Below are 25284 nucleotides of genomic sequence, written 5' to 3'. Positions count from 1 at the left end.
CTTGACACAAACGACACGTCCAAACATCCTCTGACAAGTAAAGAAGACAAATGAACTGGTTATGACACTGCAGTGGTCCTTTGGGTTTTTACAAATGACTCTTCACATGCCTCCTAGTCGCAGCATATGTCTGCACCCTGTCTAATGAGGGCTTCTGATATGAGGACGGTTCAATAACTTATGAAAGGAGAACCTTGTTCTCTTATTATAGCCCACACGACTGACACTAAGCATTGTATAATGTATTGGAAACTACTGCACAGTGACACACACTTATTAAAAATTGAGTTCAAAAAGGCATTTGATAGACTCAACAGTGCCTCCCAAATGTGCACTGGGATTATTTTCTGGGTGCAAAAGCAAGAGAGACGTCTAATTAATGGGGCCAACAACAACAGCAACCACCAATGTTGTCGTACATTGGATTTTGGAAGCGGTAGAAAATTCATGAAATATCATTTCTTGACAAGTTCAATTTTGCCAATTTGGTATAAGAAGTGATTTTTCATGGTAGATTAAAATCAGCACCTGCCATGTCAGAGGTTTAATAGGTAACAATCAAAATAACCGGAAAATTCCCCCTTAACATCCTATTTTGTGAATTATGTGTGTCAGATAGACAGCTGGCTGGATTTCCTGAGCATGTTGCTGTGTGTTGCAACGTGCCATCTCTGTGATCACATCATGCTTCTGACCTTCAACATATCATTCTGCATCAGACAGTCTGAGTGGTATGTCAGCTCCCATTTGGCCTCATTTATCAGCCTGTTTAAATATTGCTCATGTTCATTTTACATCATGAACCACAGTAAAACCACTGCACTCATTTATACATCTGATGTAACCAGGGAAGTTTTTTAAATATCCCTCATGAGCTGAATGTGATGGGTAACATTAGGATGCTGCTCTTAATCTGCCCCAGCAAGAACATAAATGAGGAGTCAAAAATGCAGCAATCCAAAGGCTGTTTTCTTGCCTTAATATTGCACTAAGGCTGAGTTTATTCAGCAGGTGTTAATGCTCAATTCTGATCTTTTGCTGAAATTTGACATGTAAGGTTTTTTTTTTTTTTTTGCATGGTTGTTCATAATCATGAATTCAATCAAAATTCTGTGCACATTAAAAGAGAGATTGTATTGGATGCTGCAGATCTCAGGTGTCTCATGCGACCTCTTTGTGCACAACGCTCAGAGAGCTGTCAGTGTACGTGAAAGATGCACAGAAAGCAGCTGAAAGGTACTCATTAAAGTTTAAGACAATAAAAATAATAAAGACACTCTCTGCAAGGATTTACTGAAACAATATTAAAAAAAATGTATCAATGAATTGTGGAACAGTTACATCAAAACATGCTAGAGGCCTACGACCATATCAAACTGCTCTGAATTAAATCAACATCAGCAGGACCAAGACGCCAGTTAGTGTGTGTGATGAATCAGATATAGTTTTAGAAAAGCAAGTTTCCCCTGCAGAAACCACAATTTGAACAAAGTATCTGTCAGTGTCTAGAGAAACTGAAACTGTTGCATCTGGAATGTAATTAGTGAGTGAGCTAAGTAGGACATACTCACGAAGGGATTTTTTTCCCCAGTGTCCTGTCTTGGCATTTTAGGCACATTCATAATGATAGTAAGTAATGTAACAAAAATGGAAAATTGCCTGTTAATTGGACTGTATTCTTCAAAATTCAGAATCATCAGTCATAGCAATGAAGTATCAGTCTAAGAAAGGGACAGTCAATAAAAATTGGCTGTCCCAATGTTTTAATTAATAATTTAATTAAAACATTAAAACATCAATGTTTTAATGTAAAAACATTAAAACAGCTTTTACTGTTTTAATGTTAAATGTTATTGGTGCAAAAAAGCTGATGTTAGAGGAAATGCGGATACCAGACAGCTTAAGAAAAGAAGGTTTCATCAAGACATTGTAATCACAATATAACTCCACTAATTAGTGGAACTACTGTAATACTTCATAATACACATAATATTCAGCAAGTCATCTTCTTCATATGTTGACCTTACTGGCTATGTACCTTAAGAGCACAATCATTCAATACACGAGGTTGAATGTTGTTATAAGCAGCTAAAAAGCACCCACAAAGAGAAGCCTAGTCTCCCTTTAAATTTCAGTTGGGTTTTATTTGAAAGAAAAAAAGAACAAATGCAAAACAAAATCTGTTTTTTGGTCAGGCAGCAAAGTGGCTCTACACTGTGAAAAGAGGCTGAAAATTTGGGATATAATGGCCCTCAAACAGCCTTTGTCAGGCTGGATTACTGCTATTTGTAAGTGATATTGTTACCGTTACCCCACTCATCTTTTTAAAAATGTAACATTTTGCCAAAGCTTTATGTACAAGGTTTTAGTTGAGAAAATTCTTAATATAAAAGTTGTGCTCGTATTTCAGTTCAAACAAAAATGAATGCATGTCAACACCAAAACAATAGTTTTATGTTTGGTCTCATGAGCGATACGATAAGGACATATTCAAACCTGATGTGCAATTATATTAAAGGGAATTACTCACAGCATGTGAAAAACCCCCCCATTACTTTTACCATTTACATTTATTTATTACAAATGGCTGCAGTGTTTCCTAATTCAAGCATCTAATCCAGTTAAACAGCCAATATTAAAGACTTAGATTTAGTTTACTGCTTTAATTCGAGTCATATGGATAGAAGAAAACAACATAATGTCACTCAATGTCACTCATAAATTATCACCATATCAAAATTGTTACTCTACATTATGCATTATTTTAATTATTAATAGGTATTTCTACTTTTCAATTGTGAATAAAATTATATTTAGTAATTCTATTAAGGAATTGGTGCTGATTTTAATGAGAATGATTTGGTAATAAAGATGAATTAGTTACTGGTGCTGTGGAGTGAAATACCTGGCGTAGTTAAAGAGGCGGCTGTCCCACAGAGTGTGTTCCCCTCTCGGCGGTGAGTGGAAGAAGCAGGAGTCGGACCCGTCAAAGGCATTAAGGCCATCCTCCGTGTTCTTGGACGCATGACTGTGGACAACGTCCAGCAGCACCACAATGCCCATTGAATGAGCGACATCAATCAGCTCTTTCAGCTCATCTGGGGTACCATAACGACTACGAGGACAAAAGACAGACAAAGATTGAATAAATTAAAATATTTAAATTAGGATTTATTTTTTTAAATAGAGCTGACCTAAACTCCATCAAATCACTAGTAAGTCAGTGTCTAAAGGAGGAACATAAGACACATCACAACCATTATTTCCTGTATTACAGATCAGAGGACTAAAATGGATGTTTACAGCACTTTGTGCCAATTTGACTGAACTTTCAGTAAAAATAGACAAAAAATAAATAAATCTCTCTACATTTGTAAAGCTTTAGAGACGTACTTCAAAAAGACTTGGAATCAAAGGTAGTACTAACACAGCGGATGGAGTACTAATGTGGTACTGAACGTTGTATGTTGCTGAAAAGTTTGGGTTTTATGAATGGAAGTGTAGCTACATTAGTAAAAAAAAAAAAAAAAAGCAACTAAACAGTCATCTGTAAACATTCAGGCCGTCCTGCATATTTTATTCTACACATCTGCAAAATGTTTTCAAATATATTTATGTCATTTTATGTGATGATTTCTTCTTAAACTAGAAACACATTATAAACAGTCTTTGCATGAACCTGAAAGATTCTCTCTATCCTCCCAGACTTGTCAGTGAACAGGCAAATTCACCCCTTATCTGTATACAAATTCTAACGTTTTAAATTTGACTATCAGACAATCAAAGGTTGAAAGTGCAATATATACACTACCCTGAATGATGCAGTATAAACAGAAGGAATAAGCATCTCTGAAAGACGATAAAGACTCTGGTCTATCTTTATCTATGAATCCCCCCACTCTATGGATTAACAGCGAACGTGTTTACAGAGAGATTATTGATGGTTCCAGACTGCCTAACCTTGATTTGAGGTGACTGTGCTGAAGCGGCTCACTCAGTTTACAACAGAGTGCAGTTATAGATACTACATGGAGTGGATAAAACTGTATGAATAGGGAAACTCTGCGACAAATACGCCTTTGAGTTCTAATCCTTCATAGTTCACTCCCGGCTGATTTGTTAACACCTGTGGTTACTGAAGCAGGTCATGAATCTCTATACTGGAAGCTGAACAAATGTGGCTCAGAGGATTCATCTCACTGTATTTATTTATTTTATTTACTTTATTTCAGTTTTTGGTCAGCACATGACAGGGGAGTGTGGTTCAGCATGACAATTTCTGAATTAATGCGCAAATACTGTCTGCAGAAGGATATGAAATGTGCATATGGATGAGCTTCTGCATGTAATCCTATTTCCAAACAATAACCCGATACATATTACATCTATTGCTGTTTAAACAATGCAGACAAAATATTGCAACATTTATTAAAATTAAGCTGTACCTGGAAGCAGCAAAGAAACTTGTAATCTGATATCCAAAGCTTGCATAGTAGGCATGTTCCATGATTGCCATCAACTGAATGCAATTGTAACCTGAATGAAGAAGAAATTGAGATAAAAAAAACATTAACTTTTTATAATTTGCATTGCCTTACACAAGTATTCATTCCACTTTAACTTTTTTTATAGTTTCTGAACTTATAAAGTCAATATAAAGATAATTTATCAAGACTTTATGTCACCAATTAACAGTATCATTCACAGTTGTAAATTGAAGTTAATGATCTGCATGACACATTGTTTACATGCAATAAGACATGTGCAGTTGAAAACCAACACTGTACAACATAATGTACCAACATAGTGTTGGCAGCATCATGCTATAGAAAAGTTTTTCGTCATAATTGACAGGGATGTTGAATTACAGGAGAATTCTGGGAAGAAAAAAAAAATCTGACAATCTGTGTCTGTGAGACTTCATATATTTTTAGTTTAGGGAGCTTTACTTTTTATTTTATGTGATCGTCAACTGTTTTTTTTTTTTTACTTTAACAAAGTCAGAGTTGTGACATGTATTTGTATTCTGCCTGTCTAAGTAAATAATTCGATCAAGGTCATAAACATAATAACTACCGCAATAATTTTGTCCATTTTAAATGTAATGAAGTCAATAATGTAATAACTTATCACCGTAACGTATTTTGATTGTCTGACAGTAACTTAATAACAGTTCAGAAAATCTAATTACTGCACCTAATAATGGTCTCACATAAGCAGGACTGTAAGTAGTTCCAGATCAGTCTAATTGGATGGACATTATGGGGATACATATTTCTAAGTCTAGCCTCCAATTCTCAATAAGTTACAGGTCTGGACTTTGACTAGGCCATTTCAAAATCCTCAAACTGCATGTTTAGAGTAGTTGTACTGGTGGAAAGAATCCATCAGAGGTGTGATTTTCTTTGCCTTCAGATGTCTGAGAAAATCATCTTTGTTTGATAAGAATCTTAGCAAGGCTGCCACATTCAGAGGCTGTAACAGATTTTTATTTATTTTTTTGCCTGTGCAGTTCCACTCTGAGTCCTTCTCAGAGTGCGCATGCTAATATCGATTTAATTAACAATGTGCAGCCGCCTCAGTATCTCTACATGTCTTAGACAAAGTCTTAGACAAAACTTGACTATTTTATGTTTATTAATTGTTGTTCTAACCTTCATTATGTATGGACTAAAAGCACACTACCGCCACCATCTGGATGACATTATACAATAGAATTATAATGTTTATACATTATATTATGCTTACACAATATATTATCATGTTTGTACATCATAATTACGCTGTAACAGGACACTGTTCAAAAACTTTCTTACAGTACATCAATACACTTCAGTGGTTGACTAAACGAAATTTAATAATTATTTTTTCCTCCCTGCAAGTGACAAGCAAATGGCAAAGAGTTCCTGATGCAAATCAGATGTTTTCCATCTGATACGGCCAATTCTAGCTTCATTAGATGTAACCACACAGGTTTGTTAAGCACCTTTTTTCTCATAAAAATGTTGGATCAGTAAACCAATGCCGTTATATTTCCGGTCTTGAAACGGAGATGAGCTTGTTTCATCAGCAACAGCGCAAAATCTCTGCATCTCAATTTTTAAAGGACGATTTGATGGTGCTTACTGCTTTATGCAGCTTCCCCTCCAGCAGTTCAGAGAAAGTTTAAAATCAGGTCAAACTCAGTTCATGCTGCAGAGGCTGTGTGAGTTCATGATTTGGTGATTATATTGCAACGTTTTTTTGAAGCAGCTGTGCTTCAAAGTTATACTATATTATTAAAATGCATACATAACTTCCAACTTTAAATGTGAAGTATTGGCATCAATTAGCACTTTAAATTGTTATTTCATCAAAGCTCTGCCTGAATTCATGATTATTACATCTAGCAATACTGTCTCACTAAAGCATCTCGCCATCTTGTTTCTGGTTGCCACATAAAAAATATGGGAAAAATAAATCACAGGGGATTGAACAATTTTGCAAAGCACTGTATGCACAATTGGATCCAGATAAGAGTTGAATACGTTTTGACAGAAAGGAAGTGTTGCTTAATATTTTGATGCTTTTTTGTTACTAAGAGCATTGCATCATGTCTATTTGGACAGTTCAAGATGGTGGGGGGCATCAGTCCTGTCAGCGCCTCCTTTCATATGATTCATTTGACAGGCACCCGCTGCTTGAATCGTTCCCAAAACAAGAATGCAATAAATTGGCCGTGCGGCACAAGAAAGGAAAGCATTGCAAAACTAGTATGAAAGTGTCTTGAGTACTGTATGACAGTTTCCTTTTTTTTTTTTTTTTGGATGCACTTAGCTGCAATAATTGCAAGAGACATTTGAAACCTATAGTTTCTTTTCCTTCTTCAAACCCTGATTTTATGTGACCTGTGCCAGTCGAAGTGTACTAATGAGCTCCAGGCATTTCCTCTTTGACACCAGCTCTAGCACCTTTGTACAAGCTCAGGCAAAAGGGAAACACCGACTATTAGAGTTAGGAGGTCATGTACGACATTTCAAAAAGACCTAGAAAAACTGTGTATGGATAAGAGAACAACAGGCTTCTAAAGTGCCGCTGAGCACTCCAGTGGGAGGCCCCAAGGTTTTTCATTGTTGTCTGGAGCAAATTTATTTATATATATCTTTTCAGGCAAAGGGAGAAAGAGAGAAAACTTTACCTCTGAAGCAGTGTGACAAAGCACTGGGGTGAGAGGAAGTTTCTCTTTTTTATATTTATATATGTACACTCTCCTCAGTCAAGAAAATGAAATGGCAGGCAGAGTCAGCCATCACTGGAGACGATGAAATTTAGCCTCCTAGTGAATCCTATTGTGCAAAATCCCTGAGCTGTTGCAGGTGGATTCTTTGACAGCATTTAATCTGGCAGTTTCTTTACCCGCTAAACAAGATGACACAAGCAGGAAAACAGCATTTATCACAAGTCTCCTGGTGTGCTGCACCAGTCATACTGGCGCCTTTTAATAAAGCGACGGCAAGAAGGTATGCGCTTACATACAAAATAATGCAAAATGATACCAATGGTGAATTTAACTATTGATATTTAAAGTTTGGTTTAGATAAATGCACTAATTGGTTGTTTAATAAGGTACAAGACCCAACATATTAATAAAAGTACAGCTAAACTACTGTTTAAAAAGATTTATATTTGATCTATGTCATAATAATGAGCAATAGATTTTTAGTTTTACTTTCCACAAAGTTTGTCCACAAATTTTCTGACAAGGTATGGATTTGAGACATGAAGACTTTTCAGAGCTTCTCGCAATAGTTTGCGGACAATTGGGTCCATTACATCAGATAGAATTTATTGGCTGATAGTTTGAGTTATTGCTTCAATATTTCCACAAAACACCATTTGGTCACGACGCCATCTATGTTGAGAAGTGAACCAGTCACTCATGCAGCCAAATATCCACACAACATGATGCTGCCACCACCATACTTCACAGCTGGGAAGCTGCTGTCAAGGCTTACAGGCTTCCACCTTCTTCTTTCAATTGTAGCAAGAGTCAGTATAGCTAAACTCTTCAACTATAGCTTTATTATACACAAGAATTAAGGTACTTTATCACACAGTCATTTTTGAAGCTATTATCTAATTCATATTGTTGATGCTGGTGAAGCAATGGTTTCTTCCTTGCTGAATGACGTTTTAGCTCATATCTACAATACATGTTTCACTGCAAATAATGAAGGTCCTTTACCAGCTTCAGCTAGCATGTTTACAGGTATATCCTTTAAATCACCAGTTTTACTGTGACTTAAGATCGGAAGGCCTCTTTACAAAACACTACCTGATGGCCAGAGATCCCTTTAGGTCGTGTCAGTACACAGGATGCTTAGGTGACTTTTTGCACAGGGAATGTGACAGGTCTGCCACGGAGAAATACTGCTCCTGCAGGAACTGTGGCACTCACTGCAGTAAAGCTTGTCTCCTGTGTTATGGGCCAGTGCTGATAGAAATACCTTCAGCTATTTATATAAAAAGGACAAACAAGAAAAAGTGGGAATTTCTTTGTTTTCTTGGCAAATCATAGAGTCCAAATTGTGTATGTGAAAAGAGGTATACAACCACTGTTTTACATTCACCTCGTCGCTGGCTGTACAATGTGTGATGCTTTTTGGATGAATTTAAGATCAGTCTGAACCACATGAAGACAACATAATAAATAAAAGACCTAAGAAGGGAAATAATCCCTGTCTTACCTAAATCTTTTATTCGAGGAAGCACGTTGTGTGTGAAGTTTTTGTACGAGGCGACCTTCGGCTCTGGGGATGCGATGCCAACATGGGCTTCGTAAATTCTCAGGCTCTTGGGTTTCTTTGGGCGAGGATGGATGTGCTGCAAATGCCAAAAACAGTATGATAAACGATGAAAATAACAGAGTACACTTTCAGAGAAATAAAAATACAATAAATGAAAATGACATGTGCATCTTTGCTTAAACATTTTTACAAGGAATGAATCACTTTAACCTTCAAAAAATATTCACAATGTTTGAATAACTTCAAACTTTGTCATGTTACAGCCACAAACCTTCATGAAAGTATTGACTTTTTATGTCAAAGACCAATACAAAGTAGTGCTTAATTCTAAAGTGAAGGTAAAAATTATATCTCAATCTTCACAAATAAAAATAAATGCAAATACATTTTTAAAAAGTATGTTGTGCGTATGTATTGAGTACACCTTACTGTCATATTCCAAATAAAATTGCATAAAACCAACTGCTTTCAGAAGTCAACTAATAAATTGGTAAATTACGTTTATCTGTGTATGGGTGAACCGCATCTGTTCTTTAAGGCTTTAGATGTTTAGCAAAGACATAGCATCATGTAGACCACAGGTGTCAAACTCCAGTCCTCAAGGGCTGGTGTCCTGCAGGTTTTAGATGTGCCACAGGTACAAAAAACTGGAATGAAATGGCTTAATTACGTCCTCCTTGTGTAGATAAGTTCTCCAGAGCCTTGCTAATGACCTAATTATTCTATTCAGGTGTAGCAGAGGCACATCTAAAAGATGCAGGATACCAGCCCTTGAGGACTGGAGTTTGACACGTGTGGCTTGTGGAGACATATATTTGCTTTGGACAAATTGTCAGAAAAAAATCTTCTTGTTTTCAGCTTATGGCACTTTGGATTGGTCTCAGCATATTAAACCCTGTATTTTGAAAAATATGTATGAATACCTTTGCGAGGCACTGTCCCAATAGTTCCCTTAATCTCTAATAAAAAAAGGCGAAGGGCTTGTTTTATATATAGACAAAATTTCCTGAGTGCTACCCACAGGGCCTTCAACCCACTAGCTAAAGTACATGATTGAGGCACTTGTAAATAAAACAAATATAGCACCAGTGAGAAGCCCCAACTAATTAAAATGGTGCCAAATAACCAACGATAAGGAAAGCAAGGTGGACGCTAATAGCCTCTTAGTGTTTGTCCCTTGTTCACTCTTGAGCTAAGAACATCAAGTAGTACTGAGAAACATTGAGAGCCTTTGAAAAATCTATTTTTATCTATAAACTATTCAAGAATAAAGCAACAAGCTCCCATGAAAGGTTCACTTAAAATGAAGGAGCATGTTATTCAATGTAAGAGCAAGGGAAACACATCACGATCTAGTTTCAGATGCACAAATTCAAAATGATGCATTTTGATGTGGCACCAAACTATCAAAGCCGCAATGAGGCTTTTAACAATGAAATGGAAAAACAACTAATTAATTATTAAAGATTAGCTTTTAATCTAATTTTTAATAGATTAAAAGCTATTAAGCCAGAAGCGTAAACAGTTACACTTCTGGCAGACGGCACTTTAGACAATCCTGATAAAAGTTTCAGAGCAGGGAAGAAAGTTACAAGTTTTAGAATTTCAACCTGCTAGCACGCAACAGGGTTGAAAGTTGAGCATAAAAACACAAAAAGAAGAAACAAGAATAGAAGTAAAAAGATGCAGAATAATCAAATTATAACAGACAACATGCAACCCGAGACTTACGATAGATCTGCCCCCAAAGAAAAACCTAAAAAAAAACTTTTTTCTCAAAGAAAAACTTTCTTCTTTCTTTCAATGTCCAATGTATAATGGTCCCTTGCAAAGTGTAAATGAATACGTTGTGGACAGGGAGAAGACGTGACCGTTTTTGTTCTTCAAGTTCTTTCACAGATGCCATATTGTAGTTAATGGGCTCCAGTCAGCATGCATGGGCCTTAATTTGGGCTAAGGATCTGGCTGTGTCTTTACCGACAGCCCGTCAGATCCTTCAGCTCAGTGCAAGTGAAATTTCTTTGGTCTATCCCATAACTTTCTCATCCAACCGTCATCAAATTTCTTTTAAGAAATTTGAAGTGACTGTCTTTCTGTGTCCGACCTCTGCATTGACGGCATGTTGCAAGAGGCCTTGCTTGTGAAGCTCTTTAATGCAGCCATGTTCAAAGACAGAAAGTAATTTTTGCCTTTTTCCCTCAGGGTGTGAGGAGTGTGTGTGTCTGACAGAAAATGACAAAAAAGCTAGATTTATTAACAGATTTTGACATTTTACAATTATAGTCTTAAACTTCATTCAGAGGTGGATTTGCTGTAGATCACTGCACACAAAAAATTTGGCAATCAAGATGTAGTTATTGTAAAATATTGTAGTTCCCAAAACTACAATAGTAACTTGTCAGCTAAATCTGACAAGTTACTTTGCTCCCATTGTTGAATAAACCTTTCATCATAAACCCTCCTGAGAGGGTCAAACTGATGTCTAATGGCTGAATTACATACATTTTGAATAGACCTTCCAGCTCTCTACTTTGCAGCACAAAATGTATAACTCTGTATCTTTCTCAGAGAAACCAAGGCGAAAACTGCAAAGTAATAACAATATTTTGGTAGTTCCCTGTCTTTTTAAGATTTGTAGGTCAATGCTACTGTATTCAGACAGGTTCTGCTAAATTGCTTATTTGATTCTATATGTTATCAGGCCTGGATGTGGCTAGTGAAAATGAAACAAATAATTTGATTATCGTAATCACGGCAATTCATAAATTAAAATTACTTTTCACAAAACTCCAAGTTGGCTTAGATGGCATAAAGATAAACTAAAGCATTTTTTATCTGACATTGTCTGACATCAAAATGTAATCTCATATTTTAAAGTATGACAAAAACAGTTCAATTGAAAGCAACTGCATGGACAAACAATTTTTAAAGGCATGTGAAAAGGTTTTATTATTTGATATTATAAGACAAAGATAAAGAATACACAATAATTGGTCTAGTGACTAGTCAAATTTGGTCTGGAATATTCTGAACTCAAAATATTAAAACCCAATTTGTGATCTGAGAAACATTTACAAGTGAAAAAAAGGATTATTGGTTTCTCCCATTATATTGCCAAAGTCTTTCTCATGTCGTTCTTGTGAAACAAGTAAGGTGAATCACCTCATATTGTGGATTGGATGTTTTGTTCCACTCACTAGTCATCAACATTTAAATAAAACAAGATGCCAAATACATAATTAAGACAAAAATAAAAGTAGCAAAGTAAATAAACAATTTAACCATTCATAAAATTCTTGCTTACAACATAAGGCTGAGGGGGATCCCAGTGAACCCAGTCATAGATGACAGATTTCTCCTCCCTGGTCACATATTTTGCCCAAGGCGAGATCCTGTAGAGGCGCCCACCATCCTTAGTGTGAACTACCACCTGGGGAAATAAGATAAATGAGTGTTATGTTAAAGCAAGGACACCTTGAGTGATAGAAAGTGGACTCAAAAACAGCCACTACAGTCAGTTAGCATATGGTTAGACTTTGCATTGCCTGATGAGATGGAATGATAATGAACAATTCAAACCCAAAATGAGCCCAAGATTTGCAAGACGTAAAATGTTCAAAGTTAAACACTTAAATGCAGATAAGAACAGAAAATCTTTGAAAGTAATCAAAGGCTTCCATCGCTGAGGCTCCTGCGCATATCTTCCTCTCGATGTTTATGATTTTACAGCCTGCACTTATTTACGCCTTCCAGCCATGAAATGCTTACATCATAAAACTGAGACATTTGTCTCTTTCCATTACACAGAGAGATTGTGCAGACTGTTCAACCAATAAACTAAACATTTTTTAGAAACCTTTCATCATAAACACACACTTCTGTTCCAGTTCTCTACTTTGCAGCACAAAATGTATAACTCTGTATCTTTCTCAGAGAAACCAAGGCGACAACTGCAAAAGTATTGACCAGAACACTAAGTGAACCTGGATTTGATGGTGATTATGTTGCATTCTATTTTCCTGCATGGGGCGACACTGATTGGTTTAAAAAAAAAAGCAACTTACTGGCTTATCTCAAGAAGGGATTTGAGCCAGGGAGCAAATTAGAAAAAAAAACAAAACACGACAATTCCCCCAGCCCCCTCCAAAAAAATCAGGACGTCTAAATCATTATTCCTTGCCTTTCATCCATTATGTCATGCAATTGGGGTTTGGATGGGGCTAAAATAAACACACTTTGGAAATCTGACAAGTTACTTTGCTGCCATTGTCGAATAATAAAGGAGAAAAGCAGTGTGGGAGCTGGGAAAAACCCACCAAGAAATCGACGTATTACCCACAGTATGTGTTCGCCCTATTTTGTCCCCTGCAGAAACGGGCATTAGAACTCAAGTAAATCTGGCCGCTGTTGTGAAGTAATGACCGCTCCAATGCCACCTGCCTGTGAGCCGGTAGCCAGACTCCCCTCTAGGGTTTTTTCATTATGGGCAGGCCACCTAGGAGTTAGCTGCCTGGTTCCCAGTATGACAAGCTTCATAGTTTATAGGATTAGGAAAAGATAGTTAGATAAATGGACTGGCACAAAGCCTGACAGAGTACCGGTCCTTCAGACAAATTGGCCAGAATTAGGAACATTAGAGAAAATGTTGACTGCTGGGCAAACTGAAACACTGCCTGAGCCAGAAAAAAAACCAAAAAAACTTGGAGCTCGGCAGTGTGCAAGAAGTAAAGTGAGGCTAAAACATAAAGATATTTGTTTCATCACTTCAGCTGCTGATTTGCTGTTTGCATACAGTCACTGTTTTTGACGGAGGTTTACAGAATGACACAATACAACAAACATCTTCTAAGACAAGACATGCGATTTGTGCAGAAGTCTGCAGATTTACTGTGATCCTGAGAGGGTCAAACTGATGTCTAATGGCTGAATTACATACATTTTGAATAGACCTTCTTATGTAAAACAGTTTTATTATTTTTTTGTAAACACCAACAACCCTTTGGCATAATTGTAGCTGGACTTTTGGCACCAGCTCATTTAAAATCGGTTCGTAGATTCTGTTGTTGAGAATGAGCTATCATCTTTTTTCAACAGGGTTAAAGCCTTAATGTTTCATCTTGTGTATTCCAAATCCAGTTGCAATGCACCATTGTCCTTTTGGAAAACCAAGTTATGTCCAAATTCAATAACTTGTTGCTTCAAAGTGAAGTTCAGGAATCTGGGGTTGCTTCTCTGTCACCTGCATAATGGGAGTGCTAGCATAGTTGTAAAGACACACCCAGCTGTACAAATCAAATATCGATTCCTATAAACTTTCTTCTTGTCATTATTGTCAGGTGTTCAAGCAGTTGGGTTATAAACTGGATTGTTTTGGGTGGTCCTCCACGAAAATTATTTCAAACACGTGTTGACTAAGGCTTGGAATGGACACGGCAAGAGACTAAGGTCAAGATCACCACGTTGAAAACGAACTCATGACTAATCAAAGTGTGTGTGTGAAATTTTGAACCGATGCAGACAAGAATTCTCCTTATGTAATTGTTGTATAATCCACCTGGAAAAAATAAATTAAGTATGTCACTAAAAGCCAGAAATAAATAGGACATTGATGCCACTAATAAGTACGTTTATACCTCAAACCAGCATTAAAATAGAATTTTTGCATTTTCTATGCCAAAGCAACCCCCACAAAGGGACAAAACCCGTTTATGAAGAAAAATTAGGCCTCGAACAAAGGGGATGGGAGGGCAAACCGCTCTCCATGAGAGTGATCGGAGGTAGGCTTTTGCATCCACGAGGGAGAGCTGTGGAACTAATTCCAAAGTGGAGCTCACAGCAAGACTGCTATTCATCGGCAGCAGGGGTGCACAAGGAAAGGCCAGGTGCCAGCATTTCCATCTGCTTCTTATCGTCCTTAGACTGACCTCTGCAGACAATGGGAGTTGGGCATGCGGTCCGGGGCGCGGGAGTGTGCCAGCGATGACCCGTTCCCAAGGAGAGAGTCCATAGCGATGCCATCCTCTCCTCGTCTGGCATCACAATTTTTGGGTTATTTCTCATGCATGCTGAGACAATACATAAGGGGAGGTGCATCTTTTGCATTTAACCCTGAGGAATTATTTACTGAAGCTTAAAACTAATCATGTACTTGGACTGTGGGGTGCATTTTGAACTGGGAGGGGGAAAAAAAGGAAGAAAAGAAAAGAGAGCACAGCCCTGAGGTATTTCTCACAGTGCGCAGATGGAAGCTGAAATCATAGCCATCAGATGGGGCTCTTCAGGTGTATCTGCTCTCCACTGTGCAGTCTGTGTACATATAGCAATCTCACTTCTGCCCTGTGATTATGACATGTTGTTGATGGCGACATGCCAGGTTTCCCCTCAGTTCATAAGACACCGCACACGACAGCTTGAAAGTGACAACTGTCTGCTCCGTCACGGCGAGACGTCACCCACTGAGGGCGTGAAAAGAAGCATGAAGATGTTCTGTTCTTTACCTTCAGCTTGGTGAGATGATCCACAGCTGGAGAGTTGTCTGACTTAGGTGGAATAGTCAATTCCCACTTGCCAAACTCTTTCTTGGAGTAAGGGTGAGAGAATTTGTTCCAGTCATCTATGGGGAAACAAACAGTATTTAAACACTTAAATTAAGTTTATTTACAAATTTCAATATTTTGATCAGGTCCTGATGACAAAAAATGCATGAGTTAGATAAGTGGATTAAAGAAAGTAACTGTTTTTCTTGGTAGGTCTCTGCATTTATTAAGAAACATGCAGCTGTGATTCTTCAGATGACAGTAATTAAAACCATATTCCCATTACTCATCTCTATCTTTTCCTTTGTGATCACAAGAATGCATAACAAATTTTACACTACAAACATTCCAAATTTAAAAGTCATTAAAAAAAATTTCATATTATTTTGAAGAGAAACACAAAAAATAGATTCTTTTAAAGCCTATTCATGCAATTGGTGTTTATTTTCCATACCATCCAATATTTGAGTCTAGAAACATTTTAATGTTAATTTTAATATCAGAGTAAGGCAGTGCAAAAACCTATCTGCTGTGGTTAGCGCACCTCCTCTAATGCACTAATAGCAGAGTTAATTTTTCATTTTTGAAAATATTTAGCGCACAGCTTCCTCTAAACTACTTTTTTCCAAATAAATCTTAAAGCTTAAATTTACTTGTCACTTTTCCAAAACCAAGTAAATCCATTTCTTTCGTGAAAGCTAAATTCCACGCTGGTATTTGCCTGTATTATTTACAGAACTAATGCTGAATGATCATTTCCTTGGAGTTGGCACAATCAACTTTTTAGTTAGCTGTGTCCACCACTGACTAGTGGCAACAATGGTTTTCCCATCCCACAAATGGAAATGGGTACATTAAAAATACATGAGAAAATTTCTTCTGAAGAAAAAAAGTAACATTCAGAAATTTTCAAAATAAAAAACTGCAACTGGAGTGTGTCTAAATAATGCATGCTGAATGTGAATCTCTCCATTCACTCCTCACATGAAAAGGGGGAAAAAAAGTCATAAAATATTACAATTCTCCAGAAACTGCACAATTTGGCCAAATCATATTGCCCTTCCAGGAAATAAAATTCAAAAGAGACAAAAGAAAATTAAGGTACTGAAAAGTGCAAACACAAGTAACAGTTCATTTCTGTTCCACCTTTCTTTCTGACTTCTATGATCTATTTTCACAAAAAAGCGCTCTTACATAACCCCTTGCTGTTGTGTTTGATCTCTCTACTGATCTTTGGGTCATGTGACTATTGCAACAGAGAATAAAGCAGAGGCCCCCAACATCCAAAAAAGAAGAGAAAAAAAACGATCAGACTACGTCGTAAATTCTATATTTAAAGCCAACACCATCCCCAGTTGTCTACAACTGACAGAACACAAAACATTTATTATAAAGTGACCACCCTGGCCTGTCAATTTAAGATGTTTTCATTCTGCAACGCATATCTGCTTGCTATTCATGAGTGGATACAAGGCAAGGATAGAAAATGAATCACAGGAGATGCTCTAGAAGTGTTGGGGCGCAACCCCAGCACTTTTCACAGGTAGGAAGTCATATTTTTTCACTATTTATTTATCTCCCTTAGCCTAAACTCGACTGGGAAAAAAACCAAACAAACAAAAAAAGGAAACAGTGTATTATGCGTCCAACCTGCACCATATTCATGACTAGGGCTGCTGGGCTGTTTCCACATTTGCTATGAAATTGAAATCAAATAATATGACTGAGCCGTGTCAAAATGTAATCTCTCACAGAATTGAATGTTGGAATTGAGCTGCTGCCCAAGGTCCTGGGAAGATAATTAAAAAGGAGAAGGAAGTGTAGGAATACAGAAAGAGGAAAGCACAGACATGGAACTAACTAGCACAAAAATGAACAAAAAACAAATTGATACATTTCCACTTTTGCACACAGAATCAATCTGAGGGTATTAACATTTCCACTAATGCCAATAATATCGTTTTCACTGTAGCTAAGAGATAAGAGTTGTAACGTCCTGTTGCCTTCTGGGGAGAACTTGGTCTTCCAATGTGGTTTTAAAAATATTCCAGAAAAAACTATCTTGAACATTAAACTTCTGTTGAAGACATTTTTTGGATGTTAGCCATCACAGATTTTCTGAAAAATATCCTCAAAAAAAGAGGAATAAGTTTCAAATGATTGCCTATTAGCCAAAAATCATTTATCAATTTAAAAAAATTAAATAGATATGACAGATGCTCCATCAAATAAGTATTTTCAACAGAATAATGTGTTTTGTTATCGAGAGTGATGCACAAATATACTGTCATCTTTGATCAGGATGTGTAAAAAGTCCCAAATGGATAGATTTATTTTTGCTGAGCACATTTTCATAAAGTGTCATTGTTAATTTTAAAAATGTTCATTTAAAACAATTGTCTTGCACAATTTATTAACAAAAACACTGGTGGGATTACTATGTGTACTTTCTCCTCTCATCTCCTAAAGAATATTTTTATTCTTTCAGAACATGATATCCTGTCTGGAAAACTGAATTTAACCACACCAGGAAAATTATTATTAAATGCCGTAGTTTTCCTGAGCTGCAAACCATGCATGTTTTCTGTCAAACAAAAAGAGTTCGAGATTATTGGTTTAGTCATTCAATCGTTTCTAGTCTCTTAACTGCGTGCTTGTTTCTTTCAGTTCCGTGTGATAGTCTGATGCCTTTGCTCTGCTGCTCTCCTCTTTGTCGCATCTGTATGTCACTGCAAAGTCCCTCTACATTTTGCTGTAAGAGCAGCTGGACAGATGAATGTGTGCCTCTGTAACGCATGCAGAACTGCAACTTTGAAGCAGCTCCAGGTGTAAGCACACCATTGAGTGTGTCAGCACACCATGGGCTCTGGGTGCTTTTCTTTGTGACCATGACTAGAGCCATCAAAGCTCTGCACAATCGATGCAGTGACACACCAAAGAGTTCTGCTGAAGCCTTGACAGCTCTGTCGCAGGACGCAGTCACAAGTTGCAGAGGTTGTGGGGGAAAGTCTTGGTTGAGTAGCACCTTCTGCCATCTGTCAATGTTTCGAGATTATAATGTTTTGTTGTGAAAAAAGGAAATGGACAAAGAGCTCTCCCACCACTCTGGAGAGAATCACCAGAACAGTAAAAACAACTGAGTCATGAAAGAGCTCATTCATTTTAACAACACACAATTAGCAAAGGCTTAATCGTGCTTGTTAATTATTTTTTTCATTTCTCTGCAAGCTCCAGAAAAAAAAAATAACATCCAAAAGTATTGACCTAAAATTATTTTCAAGTTCAAGAACTGGGAAAAAATAAAGATTTCCTTAAAAACATAGTGGTTGCACTCTTTCAACAACTTTCTAACCAATGATGAAATAACCAGCAACTGAAATATTAACATAAATACTCCAAATTTAACGTCTTGAATATGCAAGGAATGCATACTGTGTACTCAACATTTCTTACATTCCTTTCACCCTGGAGGGCTGTTTGAACAAGACAACGCCCTCTTAGTGCTTTATGCTGACCTTTTTCTTACAGATTTAATCAGCTTAGAGGTTCGTGTTTTCTACCTAAATCACCATAAAAGACACGCCATGATATTTCAGGATATATTTAATATAACAGAAAACAATACAAAATTTCAATAATCTGGTGTTAATTAGAGAAAACAAGTTCATCTGTTAGGCAAAAGAACAAAACTCATACTACTTACTGAATTCACCAGTAAGAAAAAGGGCCTCAGCAGCAGGAGCCCATTCTTTGAAAAACAGGCTGTTGTCGGGCAATCGGTGCACACCAAAGCTGCGATAGCTGCGTGTGAACTGGTCAACACCTCCCTCTGCCTCCTCCAGCAGAAGGACCTGCTTCCTTAGCATGTCATACCTTTCAACCAAACAGAAAAGATAAACTCATGAAATGAAAATTCAACATCACATTACAATTCTTATGGCTACATTCAAAGTTCTACAATATAAAAGAGGGAAAATTCAAGGCTTAGTTCCAGTATTTTGAGTGTCTTCATTTCTAAATGTTCCCGAGTCTTTGGGAGACAAATAGGTGGTTGGCTGGTGACCACAATCAAACAATTTTCAGGTGACCAGCTGGTCAGAAATGGAGAAATCTGTTTTTTTACCAATCAGTGCTTGATGTTAAAAGTTGAGCAACCAGCAACACTCTTGAGTGTGGAAGTTTTATTGCAAGGAGATGCCACAAAGCTTGCCATTTCGGGTGTCAATTCATCAATCAGATTCTATCTGATTGATGAAATCAGAGCAAGCACAAACACATAACTACAACCGTCTACACAGAAACTTACTGCTCAGGGGAAGCTTCGAGAATCAAGTTAAAATAGCCTCGCAGTTCTCTCTTTATTGGCAGAAATCCCCAGAATGCACAGAGAGAATGTAGAAACTTCATGTAGAAAGACCCGAGGCCAGCATTTGAGCCCAAGGCATTCTTACTGCAAGGCAACAACTGCTCCACCATGCAGAGTTCGACAGAAACCATTAAGGGTGAAAGTTTAATAGTCTGTTTAAGTTTCTTAACTTTGGTCGTGAAGCATGCTGGATTGGAAACCTTTGGCAACTTTTTGGAGACATAACTCATTTATTGTTTTGCCTGAGTAATGACAAAAAAAGAAGGCATTTGAACTATTTCCAACATGATGCAAATGTTTGACTGGTACGGTGTTTGCATATCTAAATTGTTAGCAACAGTAAAAATAGATTTCCTAATTTTCCTTTTAATCGTCAGTGTAACAAACAATTGCAAAGGCAAAACAGCGTTCAAGCGTTCCGCAGTCATGCATGGGAAAAGTTCGATTTCCTTTATCATGATAACATTTCTCGAAGCATTTCAAAAACATTCGAGCACAAGCAGCTCATGGTGCCTTATTTTTTTCTGCACCTTCTTTTTTTTAATCTTTTTGAGGTTCTACCTCCAGATGAAAACCTGCCTCTCTGCCTTCAGAATGTATGACTACAGGCATTTCCTAACAGATAAACGTCTGTCTATTACCTTGAACTGCAAAAGACAGACTAACTAGTTTACAATTTATCTCACTTTCGTTTCTGCAGGCAAGCTGGTGTCCATATCAGATTCCCCGGCCACATAGTGCCTCTCTCAGCCAGGAGAGTTAAGTGTACTCTGTCCCCTATAGCCCTGAACCAAAGCTGAGGCTCGCCTGTGAATGCCCTGGGGTTTAATGATGATTTCTCAGCAGCTGCTTCCCGACTTAAGCATGCTGGATGCAGGCAGTGGTTACCAAATGGAAACCTTTAAAGTCTGACCAATGCTGCCACATGCCTCCTATAGCACTTTGTCACAATTTTGAGAATATGCTGAAAGGAAAGGGAGCACAAAAACGAAGTGACCCAGAGTTACAATATTTAAACCCATAAAAATTCTGTCAATGACTTTAAATAAGGTAAGTCAACATAATTCAGTCTTTTATGAAAACACTGTCTTCGACTAGCAGTGTTGTAAACATGTATTGATTTATTCTGAAACATTTAATTGTTTCATATAAAACCAATGTTATATCAGACAAAGGATAACTAAAGTACTTATGAAAAAAATTAATTATGAATTCATTTCTGTATGGAAAATCTAATTAAACATCCTGGACCTATGTTGAACCATAGAATAACTAAACCACCACATCTGTAGGACAGTTGCGCTTCTACTCTGGACACACCCAGGTTTAAGAAATCAGTTAAATTGAACCTGTCTGAACAACATGAAGTAAGCCAGATGAAATGATAAAGCAGCATGTTCTAAACTAAAGAAAGCTTCAAAAAAAAGATATAAAAATGAGAATATCATTTTTGAAAGCTTTACGTCCCTTTTGAACAAACTCGTTTTTTTAAGGTCATATTTAGAGCAGAAATGGGCAGAGAGAAGGGGGAAGGTCTCAGGCCTAGGACCTTTGCTGAATACCTTCAGCAAATACCAGACTCATGTGTCACTAACAGCCTCTGTAAATGGGGCACCCAATCTATGTTTGCATTCACAAAATGAAGAAAAATATTCAATTAAAGCCATGTTGAACCTTCCCATGTGTGGCAAACAACTAAATCAACACCTCATTCAGGAAGTCAAAGAACAATGTAAAACAACAGCTAAAGGTCTGCAGACATCAAGATAAGATCAGAGTTCATGATTCAAATGCCAATGACATTTCGGTTCATGGTGTCATTATTAATGACATCATGAACTCTGCTCAGGACATCCTGGTACACAGCAGGATGGTCCAGAAATGGTCAGAGACAATAATATGAAGCATACCACAATGTCCACATCCAAATAATTTAAAGTTAAAAAGATTAATATGTAAAATAGGTCTTGGAGTGGTCTAGTCAAAGTCCAGATTTAAATCTCATCCCGTTGTATAGTTTTTATTTTTGCTCAAAACCCTCCAATGTGGCCAATAAAAAAAAAATCTTAAAAGAGCAGTGGGTAAACATTTCTTTGCAGTCTTATAAAAGATTAATTGTCACTTTCATACAAACTTCTGGGTTTAGGGAGAAATGATATTTTTAGCTACTTTCAGCTCATTGTGATATCTTTCTTCTCCTTCATAAATAAAATAAATGTTAGAATGCTGGTTGTTTAATTTTATTTTGGGTTATCTTTGCCTTATATACTATATATTTTTGATGATCTGAAGCAATTAGGTATGTCAAAATAATCATAAACAGCAGAAATCTGGAAGCAGGCAAATATTTTTCATAGTACTGCATATTCTGTTTTAATCATGATGTGAATCAGAACACAATGATATAGAGAGTGAGATACATGACAAAATGTACCTCTGAAATTTATTCCTTCAACATAGTTTTTTTTATAAAATGTCTTGACAAATTATGTGTTTTATTATTACAAAATTCATGCAGCTTCACATGAGACTCTGAGGCAGCATTTGGTTCGATGACACCCGCACATAAAGCAGCAAAGAGCAGCAGCTTCGGCCATCTTATCACATATGGCAACCCATTTTTTTTTTCATGGGAGTGCTGCTCCTGAATTCCAAATGCAGTGAAGTCGGTATTAAAACTGCAGAATTGTGGTTCACCTCATGACTAGTTTCTTCTCTCTGCATTCACCTGAAACCTTCCCGGTTCTCTGTGGATTTTTATTATGTGTTGACATTTTATGTTATCATACAATCTGTGAGTTATTGAGGCACTACAAACAGAAGCTAAGGGAAGGTTTTCAGACCGACCCAGTCCTGTTTTTCACAGTGAGTAAACCTTCAGCTTCAACTTGAGTGAATCTTTCTTTAACTGCTCATTACACATAATTTGAGCATGTTGTAATCCATTCATCTATGTAAACAAACTATACATTATAATCCTTCCTCTCAACAAGGGTGTCCAAAGTGTGGCCCAGGGGCTCATTTGCAGTTCTTTTACAATTAAATCTGTCAATATGCTTTGCAAAGGAAAATACCAGTGCTTATTTATCTAGTAGAAGATGCTGAAAACCTTTTTAAATATTTAAACTATAGCTGCTTTAAATTATGGAAGGTGAAAAAATATTGACTTTTGTTAATATTACATAGAGCAAAATAGGAGTTCCTAAAATATTACAAAAACTTGTAGAGGAAAAGATTGTAGTTGGGGCTTTGTCAGTTCACCTTTTCATCAGGGAGTTTCACACCAGAAAAAAACAAAAACTTCTGTTGAAAAACAATGGATAAAAGTTGATAAAATATTTTTTTTTCTAACTTTTTTAATCCCCATTTCTAAACCAGTCTTTTTAGATGGCTACAGAAGGTAAACATTGCCTTCTGCCTGGTTCTAAAACAAAACTATAAACTAGAGGGGAGAAAAGTTTAAATAGTATAACGTAGTCCAAAAATGAATACGCTTTCAAATAAATTTAGATTGTTCACAGCTCTCATATTCAATCTCAAAAAACTGCTGGATGCCACAGCGGAGCAGCACAATCTCACTCCAAAAGAAGAAGAAAAAAAAGTGGGCCCCTAAGCCAGCACTTTATAGAGCCCTCCTCCTCATGGAAACCGACTGATCTTATCCTCTACTTCTTATGATGCTTTTAAGTCTAAGAATGTGGTTTTTAAAGCAGAGAAAACTTTTGAGGTTTGCCTACTTCGTACTGCACAGCAGGGGCTCACATTCAGCAACATAGTGAACTGGCTCCCACAAGAACACAAGTGCTCAGGTTGCAACATGCAAGAGGAAGACTGCACTTTCTGTTAGGAAAATCTTTTCACTGCTTCACTGACACACTACAAATACCTGATTGCTGCTGAAATTCAGTTTAAAAAAGGGGTCAACTTGTTAAATGCCCAACTTGAGTGAATCAAGTTGTGTCTATTGCATCAGTTTTTTGTTTTTTTTATATATTTTTAAGTAACCAAATGTTTGTGTAAAGACCCATCAGGTCTTTACTTGTTCATGCAGATTTCTTGTGTACCTTAAGGTCTGACAATTCCAAAGGACAGGGACACACAGCCTCCTTTTCTTTTCTTTTTTTTTTTTTTTTGCAACAAACATTGACAAAAACAAGAGACAGAAATGAGGTGCAGGTTTGTTGAACTAGGTAGTTTTAAACCCAACAGGTTAGCTCAGCACTGTTGGGATTGGAAGAATAGAGTATCTGGTAAATTATTATCTGAAATTAATGCACATCAAATTTGAACATGATTCTCTTAGGTAATCGCGCATTAAACATTCCTAACAAAATATTTTTAAAATATAAATATTTTTAAATGTATTTATTGTTCGAACATTTTTTTTCTTTTACTTGGATTATAAAAAAAATATCTCTCATCTCAATGCCAACTATACAAACTTTAAGCAGATTTGACACTCCCTGCCATTTAACTCACTGAACAAAATACATACAGTAAAATAAAGTTAAAAGCATAGTATTACTGCTATTTTTTGTAATAGAATTTTAAAGTAAATGCATCACAGTCCTTTGCAAAACTATCAATTGGGCTTTTTCATACCACCAATTGTAAATCCAGAGCATGCAGCATATTATTCAATCCAGATGATGGATTGAATAGGGGACGTCCACAGCTTGGAATAACCTATTTGCTTCAAACTTCCTTACAAATTCATTCCTAACCTGTCTGATGTGTTCCTTAGTCTTCATGGTGTTGCTTGTCCACTAATGGTCACTAGCCAGCCTCTCAGAGCTTCACAGAGCTTAATTTATTCTACGATTAGATTACAAACACATATTCGATTAGATGACTTCTGAACTCCATTTAGAGGCCTCAGTAAAGAGGGCTTAGTTCAAATAAATGCAACAATTTGGAGTGCTTTATTTGAACAAAAGATGTTTTTGAAAGAATTGGGTTGGACTATCATGTCAAATTAAAAAATAAATAAGTTGAAATTTGAACCACAGAGTTTTAGTTTTTATATTCTCATCCCTTTAGTGACGAGAATAAAAAGTTATAATATCATGAGAATAAAGTCTTAAAATCACCAGAATAAAGATGCAATATTACCAGAAGAAAGTAATAACAATAAAAGACAAAAAGCTGATAGTCATCAATATCAGGATTACTGCAACATGCAGTTACAGTCATAAAGATGCTGAAAAAAGACACTTTCATTTTTATGGCAATAAAAATGAAACCGAAAATATCATGACACAATTTTACATTCATATTGCTCAGCCTTACACAGAGGGGTTTAATTCTTCTCCAGACCCAGAAGATGTTCCTTCTACAGAGCCACAGAAGTGTGAAAAACAAAGTGAGCAGAGAAAGATCCAGTCTGGGGTGATTTGGAGAAAAAGTGAAAAGCTCCTACCAAATCTGGCAGCAGCCGTGGAGCAGTTCTGCTGTACTATTTGTGGCCGAGGATCATTCTTTGACTTTACTCTCTGGAGATTCTGTCTCACTTACACTTCATTAGGAAAACTGGCCTGTGTGGGCTTTGTACCAGTTCTGGTTCAAAGTGTCCGCTGCTAGTTCTTGAAGTGAATGT

The 25284-nt window shown here is 36.8% G+C and overlaps 1 protein-coding gene across 1 annotated transcript in view; it reads right to left on the bottom strand.

The window, feature by feature from the left end:
* Nucleotides 1-25284, bottom strand: part of gbe1b (glucan (1,4-alpha-), branching enzyme 1b) — a 100493-nt gene that overhangs the window by 69102 nt on the left and 6107 nt on the right. The window contains exons 2-7 of the mRNA XM_055027793.1: nucleotides 19026-19195; nucleotides 15284-15399; nucleotides 12091-12216; nucleotides 8727-8862; nucleotides 4446-4536; nucleotides 2906-3115 (exon numbers count right to left, since the gene is read on the bottom strand). Of these exons, the coding sequence (XP_054883768.1) occupies nucleotides 2906-3115; nucleotides 4446-4536; nucleotides 8727-8862; nucleotides 12091-12216; nucleotides 15284-15399; nucleotides 19026-19195 (849 nt within the window). The remainder of the gene's footprint in view (nucleotides 1-2905; nucleotides 3116-4445; nucleotides 4537-8726; nucleotides 8863-12090; nucleotides 12217-15283; nucleotides 15400-19025; nucleotides 19196-25284) is intronic.

This window comes from Poeciliopsis prolifica, unplaced genomic scaffold, assembly GCF_027474105.1.
Source record: "Poeciliopsis prolifica strain line A6 unplaced genomic scaffold, Auburn_PproV2 SCAFFOLD004, whole genome shotgun sequence".
Taxonomy (NCBI): domain Eukaryota; kingdom Metazoa; phylum Chordata; class Actinopteri; order Cyprinodontiformes; family Poeciliidae; genus Poeciliopsis; species Poeciliopsis prolifica.
The sequence above is the reverse complement of the archived record's forward strand: the minus strand, read 5'-3'. Positions and strand labels throughout refer to the sequence as shown.